At 50.7% G+C, this 17,440-nt stretch overlaps 1 protein-coding gene across 1 annotated transcript; it reads left to right on the forward strand.

Moving 5' to 3' along the window:
- The first annotated feature begins 4,302 nt into the window (after positions 1-4,302).
- LTBP2 (latent transforming growth factor beta binding protein 2) lies at positions 4,303-16,081 on the forward strand. Its single transcript, XM_008567515.1, has 14 exons — positions 4,303-4,324; positions 5,157-5,279; positions 5,381-5,506; positions 6,744-6,875; positions 7,167-7,292; positions 7,876-8,019; positions 8,941-9,132; positions 9,254-9,337; positions 10,066-10,194; positions 10,498-10,635; positions 10,712-10,879; positions 11,161-11,442; positions 12,593-12,742; positions 13,155-16,081. The coding sequence occupies exons 4-14, from the start codon at positions 6,851-6,853 to the stop codon at positions 13,298-13,300; spliced, it is 1,584 nt and encodes a 527-aa protein (XP_008565737.1). The 5' UTR covers positions 4,303-4,324; positions 5,157-5,279; positions 5,381-5,506; positions 6,744-6,850; the 3' UTR covers positions 13,301-16,081.
- Positions 16,082-17,440: the final 1,359 nt, after the last annotated feature.

The following is a 17,440-nucleotide window of genomic DNA, read 5'->3' on the forward strand; positions in this document are numbered from 1 at the left end:
GCACCCAGTGACTGGCTCCAGGGCAGGCACTAAGAGGTTTCTGGAACAGCCTTAGGATATATGGTAATGAAATTCACTTCATCCAGAATCTTCGTCCAGCTCCTTTGGATTGGCTTGGCTAGGGGCTCAGTTATATCCACCCCCATTCAGGAGAGCCCTTCCCTAACTCAGGTGGAGACTGAGGGGCTACTTTGATCTTCTGCCCTCTCTCCTGCTTGCTGCGAGACCTCTCAGCTATGATCATCACTGGCCAGTGCTCCGATCTGAGGAGGGAAGCCAGCTGGGATGTGCCAGGATAGGCTAGATTATGCTGCATTACCAACCAACCACAATCACAAACAAATGTCTTCTAAATGCCCAGCATAAGACACTTCATGCACCACCTCTAACAGATGTGCCCTGCATGTTTGGGACAGGACAGACCTCAGGGCCCTTTGCTCCTGGTAAACTGAATCTCCTTCACACATTGCCTCATCTCTGTGAGAGAGGTCTAAAGATTTCATTTTTTTCTTGGCATGGACTCAGGAGAATCCTCACCTCGAGCTCTTTCTCTTTGTCCCTGAAATCTCACATCCCTGAAGCAGGGATTATTTATTCCTAGTCCTCCTTCAGGTAACTCAGCCAAGGCCAGCAGGCCATGGTGCTGGCTGCTTTCTCCTGGGTGGCCAAAGTTGGTGGTCGTAGATCGATCTCTTCATTCTCTCTGTCTCTGCCTCATTTTATCTCTGTCTATACAGAAACTCTTAGAATAGTTTAGCCTGGTGTCACCACAACCCAACTAGAGGTCCTTGGTTTCCAGAGATGAGCCTTGCCTCAGTGTCCCCACAGTTACCTGGGAGTTGTGGGTATCTTCTTGCAGATACCCACCTGAATAACCACCTGCTCTGTATTTCTCTTCTGGACCCTCAGGGTGAAGTTTTGGCCTTGACAATCCCAGTCTCCAGGGACAAAGGGCTTTGATGTGTCCTGACTTCTGGAGATCAAACAATCTCAGGGGGACTCATTTTCACCCTCCCCATTAGGGTCCACGTTCTGTTCTGCAATGGCAGCTGCTAGCTTTAGTCCCTTTGCAGAAAGCTTGTGTTCTGACCCTTGGCCTGCCTCTTGCATTTCCCCCATGGATGCTGAGTAGGTCTTCCTCCTGGAAGTAGGGCCTCTGTATCTGCATGAGCTGGTGGACTTCATCCAGGAGAATGACTGTTAATCATTTAGGAAGAATAAATCCTCCTGTTTCATCTGGAGGATGGCCTATCAGTCTTTCCTGAATAGAGACCAGGAGCCTTGATCTTGGGCCAGAGTCCCTGTGACTTCCCTAACTCAGTCCCCTGGGTGCCTTGGATGATGGACTCCCTGGTATGCCAGGTCACATAGGGAAGAACCCTGCCCTCAGCTCCTGGGGGAAAGATCTCCTTCCTCCTTCTTGTTGTCACTCTCCTTCCCAAGGTCCCCTCTCCCTTGCCTGTCCAGTTGGTGCCCAGGCTCATTCTTTCTAGCTGACTTTCCTGGATCTCAGCAGAGTGTGTGCTGGGAGCTCTACAGGGTTCTTGGCTAGAGGAAAGGTCTGACACTTGTCCAGCAGAGAAGGCTTGCCAGCCTCTACCCTTCGGTCTGCACTCAGCCTCAGGGCTGGTCATGGCCATATCCAGGATTCTGGGTTCATCCTTGGCCCTCATTTTATGGGGTTGGGAAGCCCACTTTGCCTTCACTGCCCCTCTGGTGATCTACTCTGGGGCCTCTGGCAGTAATCCAACTAGTTGCTGTGCTAAGCATGTCCAATCCTGCTAAAGATCACCACTTATAAGGATTAGTTCTCTAAGGGGGATATGAAGGCCCATCCCAAACAGCTCAGCTCACAAAGTAGAGCTCTGACCTTCCCACAGTAGTGGCAACCACAGTCTATTGCTCCCACCCAGGGAGTCTCCCTTTCTGATTTTTAAATTCTTCCATCTCTCTTTTGTTCAGGACAGTGGGTGGGAGGCAGAGTTAGGGACACAGGACAAGTCTCACTTTTTCCTAGTTTTCATTTGCACAGAAACTGACATCCCTCTCCTTAACCAAGGGCAGGGTCAAGGATTTGCTATGTCATAGACCTACCCATGTGCTGTGGTTCCCAGGAATGACCAAGGGAGGGGCTGTTGTTTTACAGATATCAATGAATGCCATCATCCTGGTACCTGCCCTGATGGGAGATGCATCAACTCCCCTGGCTCCTACACTTGTGTGGCCTGTGAGGAGGGTTACCGAGGCCAGAGCGGGAACTGTGTGGGTAAGGGCTTCTTACCAAGGCAATAGAGGGCCACTTGGCCTTGGGACCTCTACACACAGACAGGCAGGGAAAGAGGTGGGCAGAGGAAAGTGGCTTGGAGGCTATTGTGCTCCACAGTCCAGCTGTGTTCTCAGATGACACTGGGCTATCTCATGATGGGCGTGCTTCAGTTACTGGTGCTCTACCCTCTGAATCAGCTAGGGTGGAGGCCTCTTCTGCTCCTTGGCCATAGCTGTTCTGGAGCTATAGCCCAAGGTCCTGGAAACTTCTGTGGCTGGATCCTGTGGGTGGAGTGAGGAACCTAAGGGTCTTAGGATGAGGCTGACTGCTAGTGAGAGCATGAGACTGACTGCTGGTGAGAGCCGGCAGCCAGGCCCTTCTGCAGTTCCCAGGAAGGTGGGGTCTTCTGCTCACCTGAAGCTCAACAGCCATGTCTAAACAGCACTGCCTCGCTGGACAGTGGTTGCTCTCTCCCTCTACAGGGGCTGCAAGTCAGCAGTAGGACTGCTCTTTCCCTCAGCCCCCACAGGAAGAGGGCACTGGGTGCAGAATGCCAAGAGGGACTGAGTTTTGAATAGATGCTTTGAGACTCTGGAGAGGGCAGACATTTCCCAGGCCCTCGAGACTGCCGCTCAGCCACCCAGGCTTGGCCTGGCCTCTCTCCATGCCGTCCACATACCTATCAAAGCTGCTTGTTGGTATGGGAACATAGGTTGTTTGGTTGGCAGGTAGGAGGCTAGAGAGTTTCAGACCTATAATGAGGTGGGCCAAACCAGCCCCAGGGCTGAGGGACCTGGTCCCCTTTTCTAGGACATATGCAGCAGGCTGTAAGTTACTAGATAGGGCTAAAATCAGATCAGGGAGAAGGACACTCTGCCCTGCCTACTGGAATGAGGGAGCATGGCCTCATGGCCTCCCCAGGGTAGCCTTCAACCCCTCTGAAGGCAAATTCCCTGGACTCAGAATTGGGAATCTCTAAGCCTATCACTGGGGGCTGCATGGAGAGGAGGCCAGCCCGCCATCTTGGACTTCTCTCCCACAGATGTGAATGAGTGTCTGACCCCAGGGGTCTGTGCCCGTGGAAAGTGCATCAACCTGGAAGGCTCCTTTAGATGCTCTTGTGAGCAGGGCTATGAGGTCACTTTAGATGAGAAAGGCTGCCAAGGTACAGTGATGCTGAAGAATCCTTCCTCCACAGGCAAATCCAGCCTGTGGCTCCTCCCCTCTGCACACACTCCCCTCATCCCCTTTCACCCCTGGTCCTACCTTCTTAACGACACTGACCCAACACATCCCTGCCAAGACCTGTCCTTTCCCCTACCCCTGCCCACCTGTCAGTCTCTGGATGTTCCGGCATGTCTGTTCTGCAGAATCCCACACAGAACTAAATGGCCTGTTTCAGATGTGGACGAGTGTGCCAGCCGGGCCTCATGCCCCACAGGCCTCTGTCTCAACACCGAGGGCTCCTTCACTTGCTCGGCCTGTGAGAGCGGGTACTGGGTGAATGAAAACGGCACTGCCTGTGAAGGTAACCTGAGGAGGGCATGGCAGATGGGGACCAAGGATATGGGCCTTTCTATCTCTTGAAGAACACTCCATTTGCCCTCCAGCTTTGGTCTGTTGCTGAGGGGCTTCAGGTTAGGCTAGAGGACCCTATAAATGGACATGGCCCCAAGGAGAGGTAAGGACAGGAAGGAAAGGGAGTCAGAGAGACAAGAGGAAGCTGAGGGTAGACTACCCCTGGAGCTTTCTACGGAGGGGGTGTTAGGATTGCCTTATAGAAGGCCCACAGCCAAGGCCCACCCTCCCGCAGGGGCCTAGAGACTGTCCTACAAGCTCAGAGGAGGAGGCCAGGGGTGTGGTGAGGTTCTTCCATCACTGGGTGGAGGGACCCTCCCAGGTCCCTGGGCGACTGACTGTCTATCTGCCCAGACCTGGATGAGTGTGCCTTTCCGGGAGTCTGCCCCTCAGGAGTCTGCACCAACACTGTCGGCTCCTTCTCCTGCAAGGACTGCGATGGGGGCTACCGGCCCAGCCCACTGGGCCACACCTGTGAAGGTAAGAGCACACCCCACCCCCGCTCCGTGGGAAAACGCACAGATGGGATGCAGGAGACTAATCTGTCACTGTTCAAGAAGGGAATGAACAAGGGCCCCTCTGTTCACCTTGGATGGTGGGCTAGCTGGGGACACCTATTCTCACTCCTCCCCCAAACAGAAGTTAGAGAGACAACTGCAGATGTGGGCCTAGTGGGCCAATGAGCTGCTGGCTTACCAGCTTCAGTGTGCGTTAGCATCACTGAGGAAGTTTGTTCAACATGCATCTTCCTGGGCCTTGTCCTGGAACTTGTCCTATACCTACTAACCAGACTCTGGAGGGGGCCCTGGAATCTGTTTCCTAACAGGTTCCCCAAGTGTTTCTTATAAGGGTGGGTACTGGGAACATATTTTGGAAAACATTGGTCTGTACCAGGCAATCTGCAGACCAACTTTCAGAATCTAGTTTGTTACCTTCGCAGGTTCTCTGTATATGTTTCCTCGGTTTACTTCTCATTTGTTTTCCGATTGCTTCTCAGTAAAATCTAAGCCATCTCAGCCACGAAAAGGGCAGTGGCGTTTGCCCCTAGGCCAGGGTTGCTGGGCACTGTGAGGCAGTGGAGAAGCCCAGCCGGAGGCAGGGGGCTGCCGGGGCTGGGGCAGAAGTGGAAGGAGCTGCAGAGTCAGCCTGTTCCCCCAGGGCTCCCTCACCAGCTCCTCCCAGCTGGGCTGCTTTATGATGGGATGATGGCCCTATGCGTCCATCTGCAGGCAGGTGATAGGTCCTCTGGAGACCTCCCTCTTGGTTCCTGTCCTTTGGAGATGCTGCCATCTGCTTTCTTCCTCCCCTGCAGATGTGGATGAATGTGAAGACCCTCAGAGCAGCTGCCTGGGAGGCGAGTGCAAGAACACGGCAGGCTCCTACCAGTGCCTCTGTCCCCAGGGCTTCCAGCTGGCCAACGGCACTGTGTGTGAGGGTGAGTGGCCCAGGTCGCCCCACTGGAGACTGGGGGCAGTGAGTGTGTGGGGAGGTGGGGACAGCCCCAGGAGACACCCACTGCCCATCTCTTCCCTACAGACGTGGACGAATGCGTGGGGGAGGAGTACTGTGCACCCCGCGGCGAGTGTCTCAACAGCCAAGGGTCCTTCTTCTGTCTCTGCGCACCGGGCTTTGCCAGCACAGAGGGAGGCACCAGCTGCGAGGGTGAGGAGCCAGCATGGCCATGTCTGCTAGCCAGCAGCAGGGGCTCTAGAGGCTAGTCTAGAGTCCATGTTAATACTAGAACAGAAATAAAATGTTCCTGGTGCCCCCAGTGATAAGAGAGAAGGCAGGAGTGATGGGAGGGAGCCTGGTGTTCAGGAAGGCCTCTCCATGATGTCCACGGCAGGCACACACCCTCTCCAAACTCTTTTGAATGTCACTCTTCTGCCCTTGACAAAGTCTGAGTTCCAGGGCCCCTCCCCCCAGCCTAGCCTCTGGCTTCCAGCTCTGGACTCCCCTTCAAATCTTCCGTCTCTTTCCTAGCCTGAGCCACTTCCTGGCCCTCCTACAGGCTACTCAGGGCCCAGAGGAAGCTGCACAGGGCCTTAATAGGAAAGGGACCCATTGCTGGGTCTGCTGACAGCCATCTCCATTCTAGATGTAGATGAGTGTGCAGCCACAGACCGGTGTCTGAGAGGGAAATGTGTCAACACTGACGGCTCCTTCAACTGCCAGTGTGAGACTGGCTTCCAGCCCTCCCCAGAGAGCGGGGAGTGTGTAGGTAAGGGCTCCAGAGAAGGCACACAGGGCTCTGCCCCACGTCTGCCCATCTCCACTCCCACCCGGTTCTCAGTTCCCGTGAAGCAGGGTGCTTTCCACAGATTAATCATCCAATGGATAATGCATGTATCGAGCCTCTGCTGGCTTAGGGACTGTCCAAGGATGACGAAATGAACACAGTCCTAATCTTTGTGCCGGCAGAGCGCACAATCTAGTTTTAAAGGCCAAATGGATTCAATAGGTGTTTTATTAAACACCTGCTACCTTCAATGTCATCTGCTAGGACAAATAGACAGTTATAATCTTGAACTTAAGCAAGGGAGACAGATATGAAGACAACTCTCTGTTGTACACTACAGTGGAGGTTTCATATAAAGAGAAGTATGAAGTTCTCTGCCAGTGGGGATTGGGGTGGGGGGGGTTGGAGGAAAAGGAATGTCACAGAAGGCTAAGAGCTCAGTGCTTCCTAAATAGCATACAGTTCTCTTCCGAGATGCTCAGCCCTGCTAGGTCAGGGGAAATTATCCTGAACTTGACATGCTGGGGCTGAGATGAGCACAGTAATTTGGAACAGATCAAGGACCCCAGAGATTATGGGGCATGACCCTGTAGTGCCAGCGATGTAGGACCAGAGCAGTAACCTGGCCACCTCTGTCCCCTCTTGTGTCTCTGAGAATAGATATCAATGAATGTGAGGACCACGGAGACCCGGTGTGTGGGGCCTGGCGGTGTGAGAACAGCCCTGGCTCCTTTCGATGTGTCACGGGCTGCCAGACCGGCTTCCACATGGCCCCTACTGGAGACTGCATTGGTGAGCAGGGAGGGGGAGTCAGACGGGGGAGGGCTGAGGACACTTGTTTCATGTATCGAGCTAGAAACTATTTTCTCCTGAGGACCCTATTTGTACAGCTGTTCGAAGTTTGTATATTTCCCATACAGAAGAACTTACACAAAAATTGAATTGTTAATATTAGCGTTTTCTCGTCCTGTGTTTAGAGGTTGCTTTTTGCAGATTTTGGTATGAATAGACCAAATACATAAGTATTCCCATTAAACAAAGAGAGAACACACACACCCTACACTGGTCCCCACTGTCCCACAGACATAGATGAGTGTGCCAACGACACCATGTGTGGGAGCCATGGCTTCTGTGACAACACTGACGGCTCCTTCCGCTGCCTCTGTGACCAGGGCTTCGAGACCTCGCCCTCAGGCTGGGATTGTATTGGTGAGAAGCCTGCGGGCTCCCAAGGTCTGGGCCAGGGAAGGCCCCTGGGCTCTTCTTTTCATCTCCACAGATCTTGACTGTCCTGGATAGAGGCCCTAGGGCCATCTTCCTGAAATGTTCATGGTCCCATGGCTCCATAATAGGTCCCCATAGAGTGGACAAGGGAGGCTTCAAGGAAGAGGGAGATTTCAACTTCACCCTGCAGCTGGCACCTGGGTCAGGCTGGCAGGGAAAGTATGGCCACATTCTGCCATCAGGGGAGCAAGCACATTAGGGAAGGTACCACTCTTCTCCTGAGACCGCAGGGTCTCAAGAGACAGGATGTCTAGAGAATGTGCAGCAGGGATAATCCTTCTTTGTCCAGTTTAGTGACCCTTTTCTCCACTCCTTTCCTCTCTTCCTTCCCATACTCTCTTCCCATCTGTTCCTGCTACTTCATACCCACTTTTGCTTCTTCTCCAAAGGACTAGGCTGTTTCTTTTGGGGAGATGAGATGAGGACCTGCCTGATTGGGCTGAACTCAGGGGCAAGGGGCATGGGCTGACTCTTTCTCCACCCACAAGCCTGTCCTCATGCCTGGCAGATGTGAACGAGTGTGAGCTCATGCTAGCAGTGTGTGGGGCTGCACTCTGTGAGAATGTGGAGGGCTCCTTCCTGTGCCTCTGTGCCAGTGACCATGAGGAGTACGACACGCAAGAGGGGCACTGCCGCCCACGGGTGGCTGGAGGTAAGGCCTGCGAGACTCATAGGACCCCCCTTCCTTCCTGTCATTATCCGTGAGGACTCTACGGCTTACAAAGTGCATCTACTCCTGTAGGGAGAGGCGCAGCATAGGAAGAGGCAGGTTAGGAATGGAGCGTGGAGGGGTGAGGAGCCTGAGAGTGCAACATGTGTCAGGACAAGAGGGGGCCTATTCCAGACCAGGCCATGTCCAGAAGGTTACAGGGCTGTGACGACTCTAGAGGAGGCTCAGAAAGCTCTGATGCTGACTCACGGTGGCCCCAGGGACCTCAGATTGAGCTTTGGAGGGACCCTGAACCCATCCAACCCCTGGGAGTCTTGGTTGAGGGAGGACTTGATGCTGAGCTAAGCTGGACTCCCCTTTTCCCACTTCCTACTCCACCACAGAGCTGCTGGGTTCGGCCTCTCACCACAGGCTGGACTAGGACCGAGCTGGCCTTCACTGACTTGGGGAAAAGCAAGGCGACCTAGAACAAGGAAGAGCGGGAGGGGCTGGGGAGTACGTCAAGCAGAATGGACCAGAGGGCTGCCCATATGGTATGCCAGGGACTGGGGCCAGCCCTCCATAGGGAAGGAAGGCAGTGTGGTATACTGGAAAGAGCAGGGGCTTTGGCATCAGAGGAACTGAGGCCAAATCTCTGCTTTACCTCTTAATAACTGCATGGCTATAGCAAGTCATCTAGCTTCTTGAAGCTCAATTTCTTCATCTGTAAAAGGGAGATGATGATAATAATAATAATAATACCCACCTCATAGGGTTGTTGGGAGCATCAAATGAGGTAGTATAGGTAATAGTATTTTGTATACTGTAAAGTGCCATATAAATGTTAAATTTAAAAAATAAACTCAAGGACAAGGGTGCCTCAGAGGGTTCTGGGCAATAGTAAGGGGCATCTATTACATACAGGTCAGAGTATAACTGAGGCCCCAACAGGAGGCCACCCCCCAGGCCCGATCCGCATGCAGTGCTACTCTGGGCAGAATGGCTACCCACCCTGCTCCAGCATCCTGGGCCAGAACACCACGCAGGCCGAGTGCTGCTGCACTCAGGGCGCCAGCTGGGGAGATGCCTGTGACCTCTGCCCATCTGAGGACTCAGGTAAGGCCCCAATGGTCCCAAATCCTCTTAGGGTCAGCTCTGCAGGGTGACACTGAAAGAAAGGGAGAGAGAAGGGGGGCAGAGGCCTTCCCTCTCTGAGCTGGGATGCCTTCCTACACAGTTGAATTCAGTGAGATCTGCCCCGGTGGTAAAGGCTACATCCCTGTGGAAGAAGCTTGGATGTTTGGACAGACCATGTACACAGGTAACCTCCCTCTACACCCTCCTCCCCAAACTCCACTCACCTGAGTGGGCTCTAGCCTGGTCCTTCAGGAGTTGCCTGGGGTGGTTCTGCATCTAGCCCTGGCCTCCCAGGTGGCTTCCGTCTTTTCTGTCCCAGGGCTGACTGACTACCAGAGTTTTATCTGGAAGTGCTAACACGAGCTCCTGCTGGAGTGTACACATGACTCTCAGCTTAGTTTCCCTTCTCCCCCAAGGTTGTATCCTCAGGAACAAACTATGATGCCTTGACTAACCTTTACCCCCAGGCATACGTGGGCACAGGGACAGAGCAAAGAGTACTGCCGTACAGAGGCCAGAGGTAGCTGCTTAGCTCCCTGGCCCTGTTTATGGAGCCAGAAACATTGAGGAATCTATACTCACATTGGGGTGGTTCAGGTACTGAGCCCCTCAGTGCCCTCATCCTAAGAAGGAAATAACAGAAACAGAAGTAACTTTCCTTAAGTGCTTGTGTGTGTGTCAAGCACTATCTTTTAATCCTCATAACAACTGTAAGAGGTTAAGTAGCATTATCCACATTTTTTAGGAGGGAAACTGAGGCAAGGAGAACTTAAGCAACTTGCCCAAAGCCACCCAACTAGTAAGTGGCAGAGCTGGGATTCAAATCCAGACAGGCTGGCTTTGGAGCTCCTGGTCTCAAATCCTGCCTCATACCGCTCGCCTTCACCTCACCTCAGTTCTGCCCTCCCGTAGATGCCGATGAATGTCTGATGTTTGGGCCTGGTCTCTGCCCCAACGGCCGGTGTCTCAACACGGTGCCTGGGTACATCTGCCTGTGCAATCCTGGCTACCACTATGATGCCTCCCTCAAGAGGTGTGAGGGTGAGGACACACACAGCCCCTCCCCATCCCCAGCCCCTGCCAGCCAGTCCTACTCTTGCCAGGAGTACCCCTTCCTGGGGAAGATGCCTACTGCAGCAGGCAGGTCTGAGGTGAGGGACTGTCAGGGATTGTACCTGGGGACCTGTTGGAAAGGTGTCCCTGGGGAGGAGCCTCCCAGTCTGGGCTGGATTGGGGAGGGGAGACGGAGTGTACCTCTTCATTATCAGTTACAGGAAACCCCCCTGCATGAGGGTGGTGAATGCATAGGCCACTGCACTGCCCCACACTTTCCCACCATCACAGATCACGATGAGTGCCAGGACATGGCCTGTGAGAATGGCGAGTGTGTGAACACAGAGGGCTCCTTCCACTGCTTCTGCAGCCCGCCCCTCACCCTGGACCTCAGCCAGCAGCGCTGCATGAACAGCACCAGCAGCATGGGTGAGTGGGCTTGGGGCAGTGGGGCAGCAGGAGAAGTGAACCTGGGCTGGGAGGCTCATGTGCCCTGTGCCACCAGAGGACCTCCCTGACCACGACATCCACATGGACATCTGTTGGAAAAAAGTCACCAATGACGTGTGCAGCCAACCCCTGCGTGGACATCGCACGACCTACACAGAATGCTGCTGCCAGGACGGCGAGGCCTGGAGCCAGCAGTGTGCTCTGTGCCCCCCCAGGAGCTCTGGTGAGAGAGAAAGAGGAGACAACACCTGCAAGGCTGGGCCCAGCCCCAGGGAGGGGGTGGCCTTCACCTTTGAAGGGGAGATCTGGAAAGAAGGAGTCGGGCAATCAGAGTAGTGGCCTCATCTTCCATCCCTGTTGGTTGGGGACAAAGTAGGGGACAGGGGAGGGGTGGAGAGAGGCATCCTTCCTCTCTCCTGGGGGAATGGGCCAGATGAAATAGCCCACCAGGCTTTAGCTAGCAGGAGCTGGAACCCAGCTCCCTCTCCCCCTCCTCCCTGACAGAGGTCTATGCTCAGTTGTGCAACGTGGCCCGGATTGAGGCGGAGCGGGAGGCCGGGATCCACTTCCGGCCAGGCTACGAGTATGGCCCCGGCCCCGACGACCTGCACTACAGCCTCTATGGCCCAGATGGGGCCCCCTTCTACAACTACCTAGGCCCTGAGGACACTGTCCCTGAACCCCCTTTCTCCAACACGGCCAGCCACCTCGGGGACCACACCCTGATCCTTGAATCTCCTCTGCAGCCCTCAGAACTCCAGCCCCGCTACATGGCCAGCCATCCAGGTCTGTGTTGCTGCAAAAGTGGGGATGAGGTGGGCACTGAAGCTATTTAACTTCCATCTCCTCCACCTGCCGATCATATTGTTGGCAGGGTAAGGATGGGGAAGGGGAAAGACACACCAAGCCAGATGTCCCCACTCACGGGTCACTCTAAAGAGACAACTCCACGTATCTGGGTCAGACCCTAGCAACTCCCTGTGATGAATTAGCACAGGGACGCAAAGAGGTGCAGGACACAGTCTCAACCTCAAAAGCTTCCCCGTGGGAATAGAGAGCAAGAGAAAGCAGGTATACTCCGCTCCATCCTTCTCCCTCCACACCACTTATAGGATTTAGAGTAATCTGCCCTAATGAAACCCAGCATTCAAACTTGTGACCTGAAATGTGATTTAAGGATTTCCAATGACTTTAAAGGCCCATTGTGGTGACTCAGTTTGTGAATGGTAACAACCCCATTCAGGCCTTGGATTCTCATGAGTAAGTCAGGCCTGACATCTGTGCAACAAACACAGTACCCACCATAGGTGGCAAACACCATATCAGACTGATTAAGACAACATCACCAGGATGGGGTCTCTTTCAGGGGGTGGAGGGGTGCTTAAAGAGAGAAAAGGATTAGGCAGGTCTGATAGAAGTTTTGCTTTGTGTTGAGTGAGGCCCCCTCTGCTGCCAATCCCCACTCCACACCCACAAAAATACAGTGGTAATGGTGGGGTGTTTTGTTTAAATCTGTGTATATATATATATATATACATATATATATATATATATATATATATGTATATATATATATATATACACAGATTTAAACAAAACACCCCACCATTACCACCGCCAAACCCCAAAACTGTATAGAAGCAATCAACTGGTCAGGACCCTGGCATTGTGGAAGTGGAGAATCCCAACCTTCCTAGAGCCTCATCTTAAGTGTAGCACTTCTCCCCCACCTAAAATGACACATACTTGTTTCTTTGAGAGTATTGCCTTTTGTTTTAGCATCTTTCTGTGAGAATTTTATGGCCCTCCCCACCTCTACCCCCTGAGTTACCAGGGGCAACTGTTTGTACCAGAGGGTGAGAGTCCCAGCATTGGAGAAATTAGAGTCTGGACACAAGACCTCAGCTTCCTTCTCTCTGTGACTCCCTCCTATCAGAGCCCCATGCTGGCTTCGAAGGGCTTCAGGCAGAGGAGTGCGGCATCCTGAACGGCTGTGAGAACGGCCGCTGTGTGCGCGTGCAGGAGGGCTACACCTGTGACTGCTTTGAGGGCTTCCAGCTGGATGCGGCCCATATGGCCTGTGTGGGTAAGTTTAGAATCCTGATGGAGAAGCCAGACTGGCCCACTGCCCAGGTGCATGACTGAACTTAGGATGGCTGGGAAATCCACTGCTGTCCCCTAGTGGAGCTACCTGGAGTCAGGTCAGGGGGTGAGAGCGCCAAAGGAAGGTCTAATGCTTTGCTTAGAAAGCACTTTCCATTGAGATCCCTAAAAAGAGAAGTAGGGACCGGAGAGCCTGGTCTTGGGCACAGCATGAACTCATTGCCCCTTGCTTTGTGTCCTTGAGTTGCTTGGTTTGGGGAAGTGACTTCAGTCCCTGGCTGTCACACTTAGGATTACTCTGCAAGGCAGGGGCCAAGGCTTAGTGACCAGAGGGGCAGAGGTAGCAGACCAGAGATACTTGGGCTCCTACAGCTCTCTCCTTCCTTTCCTCTTAGATGTGAATGAGTGTGATGACTTGAACGGGCCTGCTACACTCTGTGCCCATGGTCACTGCGAGAACACAGAGGGCTCCTACCGCTGCCACTGCTCCCCAGGTTACGTGGCTGAGGCAGGCCCCCCACACTGTGCTGCCAAGGAGTAGCAGTGAGGGGTCAGTGTGGGCAGCTACCTGGAAATGGCCTCCAGCCACAGGCAGGGACCTTGAGGATGCTCTCCTAGCTGGGAAGACACCACAATGACATCAGGCCGGAGGCCCTGCAGCCCAGCTCCCAGTCAGCCTTGCCTGCTTTTGGCTCTCCCAGCTTGGGCTCTGGCTGTGAGCTTCCACCACTGCCTCCATGCCGCCATGCTCTTGCTTGGCTCAAACACCACCAAACACTTTAATGCTTCAGCCACTGGCCATGAGGCCCAGTCCACCATCTATCCTGGCCTTGCTATGGGATGCTTACCAAAGGATGGCCCTCGTCCACCCCCTCAAGCTGTGCAAATGTGCAAGGTCTTATGGCCTCATACTGCAGACACCCCTTTCCAGCCACAATCCACATATCACTCTGATGATTCCACGACTGGGACAGAGGCTACATCTGCCCTGGGATGGTCCTTCAGAATCTGTAGAGCAAGAAAGGGTTTGGGGGAGTTTGGGGACTGACTCCAATGTTCCCTCTAAAGAACTTCTCCACCACTCGGCCAATCTGGTGTGGACCCTGATTTTGCCACACCACTATCCTGCAGCCAGTTCTGTGGCCCCAGGGAGTGGCAGAAGATCCCTGCACCTCAGAGAAGCAAGACTGGTGTTAGCTTATTGATTGTAAGAGACACAAATGAAGAGGAGCAAAGAGCCTGAGAAAGGATCAAGAGGGCATTATGAAAAATATGTGGAGTTAAGAAATGGGAAGCCAAGACTTCATAAAAGTCTAAAAAAAATATTCCGCAGTTCTGGGTAAATAAATTCAAAATCCACCCAGCAATAATCCCTGTGCACCAGCAGCAAGGGCTGCCACAAGACAGAGTACCTATCTCCAAAGACCTTTATTAAATACATACTGTTTCTTACAGGAAACAAATTTCTTCTGGGCCCTCCTTTTGTAAAGACCAGTTTGATATACTAAAAATAAAAAGGTCTACTTTCTAGGGTGGTTCAGAGGAAGCCAGATTTCGAATGTTGTTTTTCTCCTCTACTCAGAAGCTCATGCCCTCTTCCCCTTCAGAAAATGGACGGCTGGCATCCCTCTGAGTTTACAAGTAGAGACTCACTCCAAACCAGGCTAGCTAGGAGTTCAGAACCATGGCGGAATAAAGAAATGTACATCTGGGCTCCTCTGCTCGTTTTTATTTCGTATTAGACCAAATTTCTTTGCTACATTGGCTAAACCTACATATTAGATATGAGGCTCTGGCCAGCTCTGCCGATAGCCTATGATTGGATTCCAACGGGAGTACGTTCTTTACTATTCCAAGACAAAGAAAGTTGGGTGCATGGGTGGCTCAGTGGCAGAATTCTCGCATGCAAAGACAAAGAAAGCTGACTTTGTGTTTCTCTGATGAATGGCAATGTAAGTGAACACGGCTCCATGTGACTGGAGGCAAGGAGATGAATGCTGCTTTCTTAATCTGTCCTGTCCTATGTGCTGCTCTGTCAGCCATCACATAACTTATTGAATGCTTGCTATATGCCAGGCACTGTGTTGAATGCTGTACATAAATTTCCTTTAATCATCTAACAATCCTACTTACTATTTTTATTCCCAATTTGTAGGTGAGGAAAATGAGACACAGAAAGCTTAAATAATTTGCTCTAGGTCACCATACTAGTTGAGGTGTTCTCAGCAGATAAAAATAAGTGGCTCATATTGAAATATTCTTTCATTCGTAATAAAAGAAATGCAACTTAAAACCACACAAAGGTATTTTTCTAAAATTGTCAGATTGGCCAAGATCAAAAAGTTTGTTAAGACTCCTGGTTGGCAAACATCTGGGGAAGTAAGCACTCTCTTAACAGCTGGTAGGAGTATATGTTGGTACAACCTCTGAAGAGGACAATATGGCAGTCTTTCAAAATTATAAAAGTACTAAGCTTTGGCCTAATAATTCAGCTTCTAGGAACTTAACCTTCACACACATTCTCACCAAATGTGAAATGATGTACGTAAAAGGTTATTTATTACAACATTATTTGTAATAGCAAAAGAGTAGAAACAATTCATTGCTATGGAACCCTAAGAAAAAATGGCTCTAAAATCCTTGATAAGAAAGATGTCTGAAATAGATGAAGGGAGGTTGTATAACAGAATGCAACATATGCTGCTATTTGTCTAAACAAAGGGGAAAGAGAAGTGAATATCTGTCAACATCATCCTTGCCACTCCACATTATACCCCATCAGAGAATTTTTTACTATTCCCCAAATATACCCTGCTGGCACTGTGCCCTCTTAAATGCTGTTCCCACTTGCCCACCTCCCCACAACCCTCACCTTCCTGCTCATCCTTCCAGAGATATGCATGCATATACACATATTTCCTTTCATTAAAAACACAAATAGCATAGTATGCACGCTATTCTGCGCTTTGCTTTTCACTTTATACTTGTACACAAAGAGCTGCCTCATTCTACTTCATAGCTGTATATTATTCCATTGAATGGATAAACCATAATTTATTTAATCAGACTCTCAATGACAGACATTTCCATTGTATCCTATCTTTTGCTATTATAAATAATGCTGTAATGAATATTCTTGTGCATATGTTATTTCGTAGTTTATCTGTGGGATAAATTCTTAGAAACAGTGGTGGTTTGTGGGGAGAGTGAGAGGGTGGATAGGTACAGTATTGGGAGACTTTGCACTGTATCTTTCTGTATCTTTTAAAATTTTGTACCATATGTATTACTTATTCAAAAAAATAAAATATTTTAAAATACAGCTGCTGGCCACAGACTGCTTAAATGCTCCTGCTTTTCTATATATTTATTTAACTATAATTTACAATTAAACCAGGTGGTAATTATTCCAAAAAAAAAATATTTTTTTAAAAAGATGACCGGTAAGGGGATCTTAACCCTTGAGTTGTGTTGTCAGCACCACACTCTCTGAAGTGAGCTAACCAGCCATCCCTATATAGGGATCCAAACCCTTGGCCTAGGTGTTATCAGCACCACACTCTCCCAACTGAGCCACGGGCCGGCCCATTTCAAAATTTCTTAAAGCAAAATTCTGTTAAACAGCCCTGTGACATTTTTATGAAGAAAGAATGGCAAATAGGGATTTTAAAAGAGAAATCAGGGCTGGCCGGTTAGCTTAGTTGGTTAGAGAACGGTATTATAACACCAACTTTAAGAGTTCGGATCTCTGTAACTGCCAGCCACCCCCCAAAAAAACAGAACAGAAAAATAATAAAAATCATAAACATAAATGCTAGATACGAAGAAAATAGAGGACTTTCCTTGTCTTTCAGACAAACGTGCAAAACTGTTAAGTGTTAACGGTGTTAAGCCCTGTCCAAGGCCAGCTGCACATTAGCTCAGGGCCAGAGTTCAAGGGAGGGCTATACCATCATGGTTAGTGCCACTCACTTCACTATACCAGGTTGCTCCTGGTATATGTCAGCCCTCCACTCTGATGTTTTATAACAAAAGACAAAAAGAACAGGGATCAATTCTCAGAAGTAATTTAGAGATCGAAGAGTATCTTCCTGGACACCTACTTTAGTAGTCCTTACTAATCTCTCACTTCTGAACAGATTTTCTTTGAAACCCTTGTTATCAGTCAAATTCCCACACAAAGAAACTAAGGGTGGGTGGGACACATATAGTTTACATACTACTAGTCTCTATCATCACATAACTGGAGTATGATTCCACAGTAAGATAAGATCTGGCCATTGACCAAGAAGTCCCTCTCTGAACCAACAGCATAAGGCTGACTCACAACATAAGGCAGATTCAGGGCTCCCTTGCCTTTGGTTCTTGCACTATTATGGTCGTTGCTAAAGAAAAGCTGGGGCTGATGCTCCAGGCACTGGCTTGCATGAAAAGTTTAATAAAGCCAGTTCTGCAACAAACAAGGCCTTGTGACAACCTCCCCTCCAAAGTAATGAAAAGACAAAAGATCTTCCAGTTAATATGGGAAGAATATAGTTATCCTGAATATTCATTTGTAAAATGTAAAATGTAAAATTTGTAAAAATGTCCACTAGACTTTATGGCCTGCCAGGCAGAGGGCATCTGTCAGAAAGGGCCTGCATAAGATCCTAGACTTGTTTTACCAGGCATTCTGTCTATT

This window comes from Galeopterus variegatus, unplaced genomic scaffold, assembly GCF_000696425.1.
Source record: "Galeopterus variegatus unplaced genomic scaffold, G_variegatus-3.0.2 Scaffold325, whole genome shotgun sequence".
NCBI lineage: Eukaryota > Metazoa > Chordata > Mammalia > Dermoptera > Cynocephalidae > Galeopterus > Galeopterus variegatus.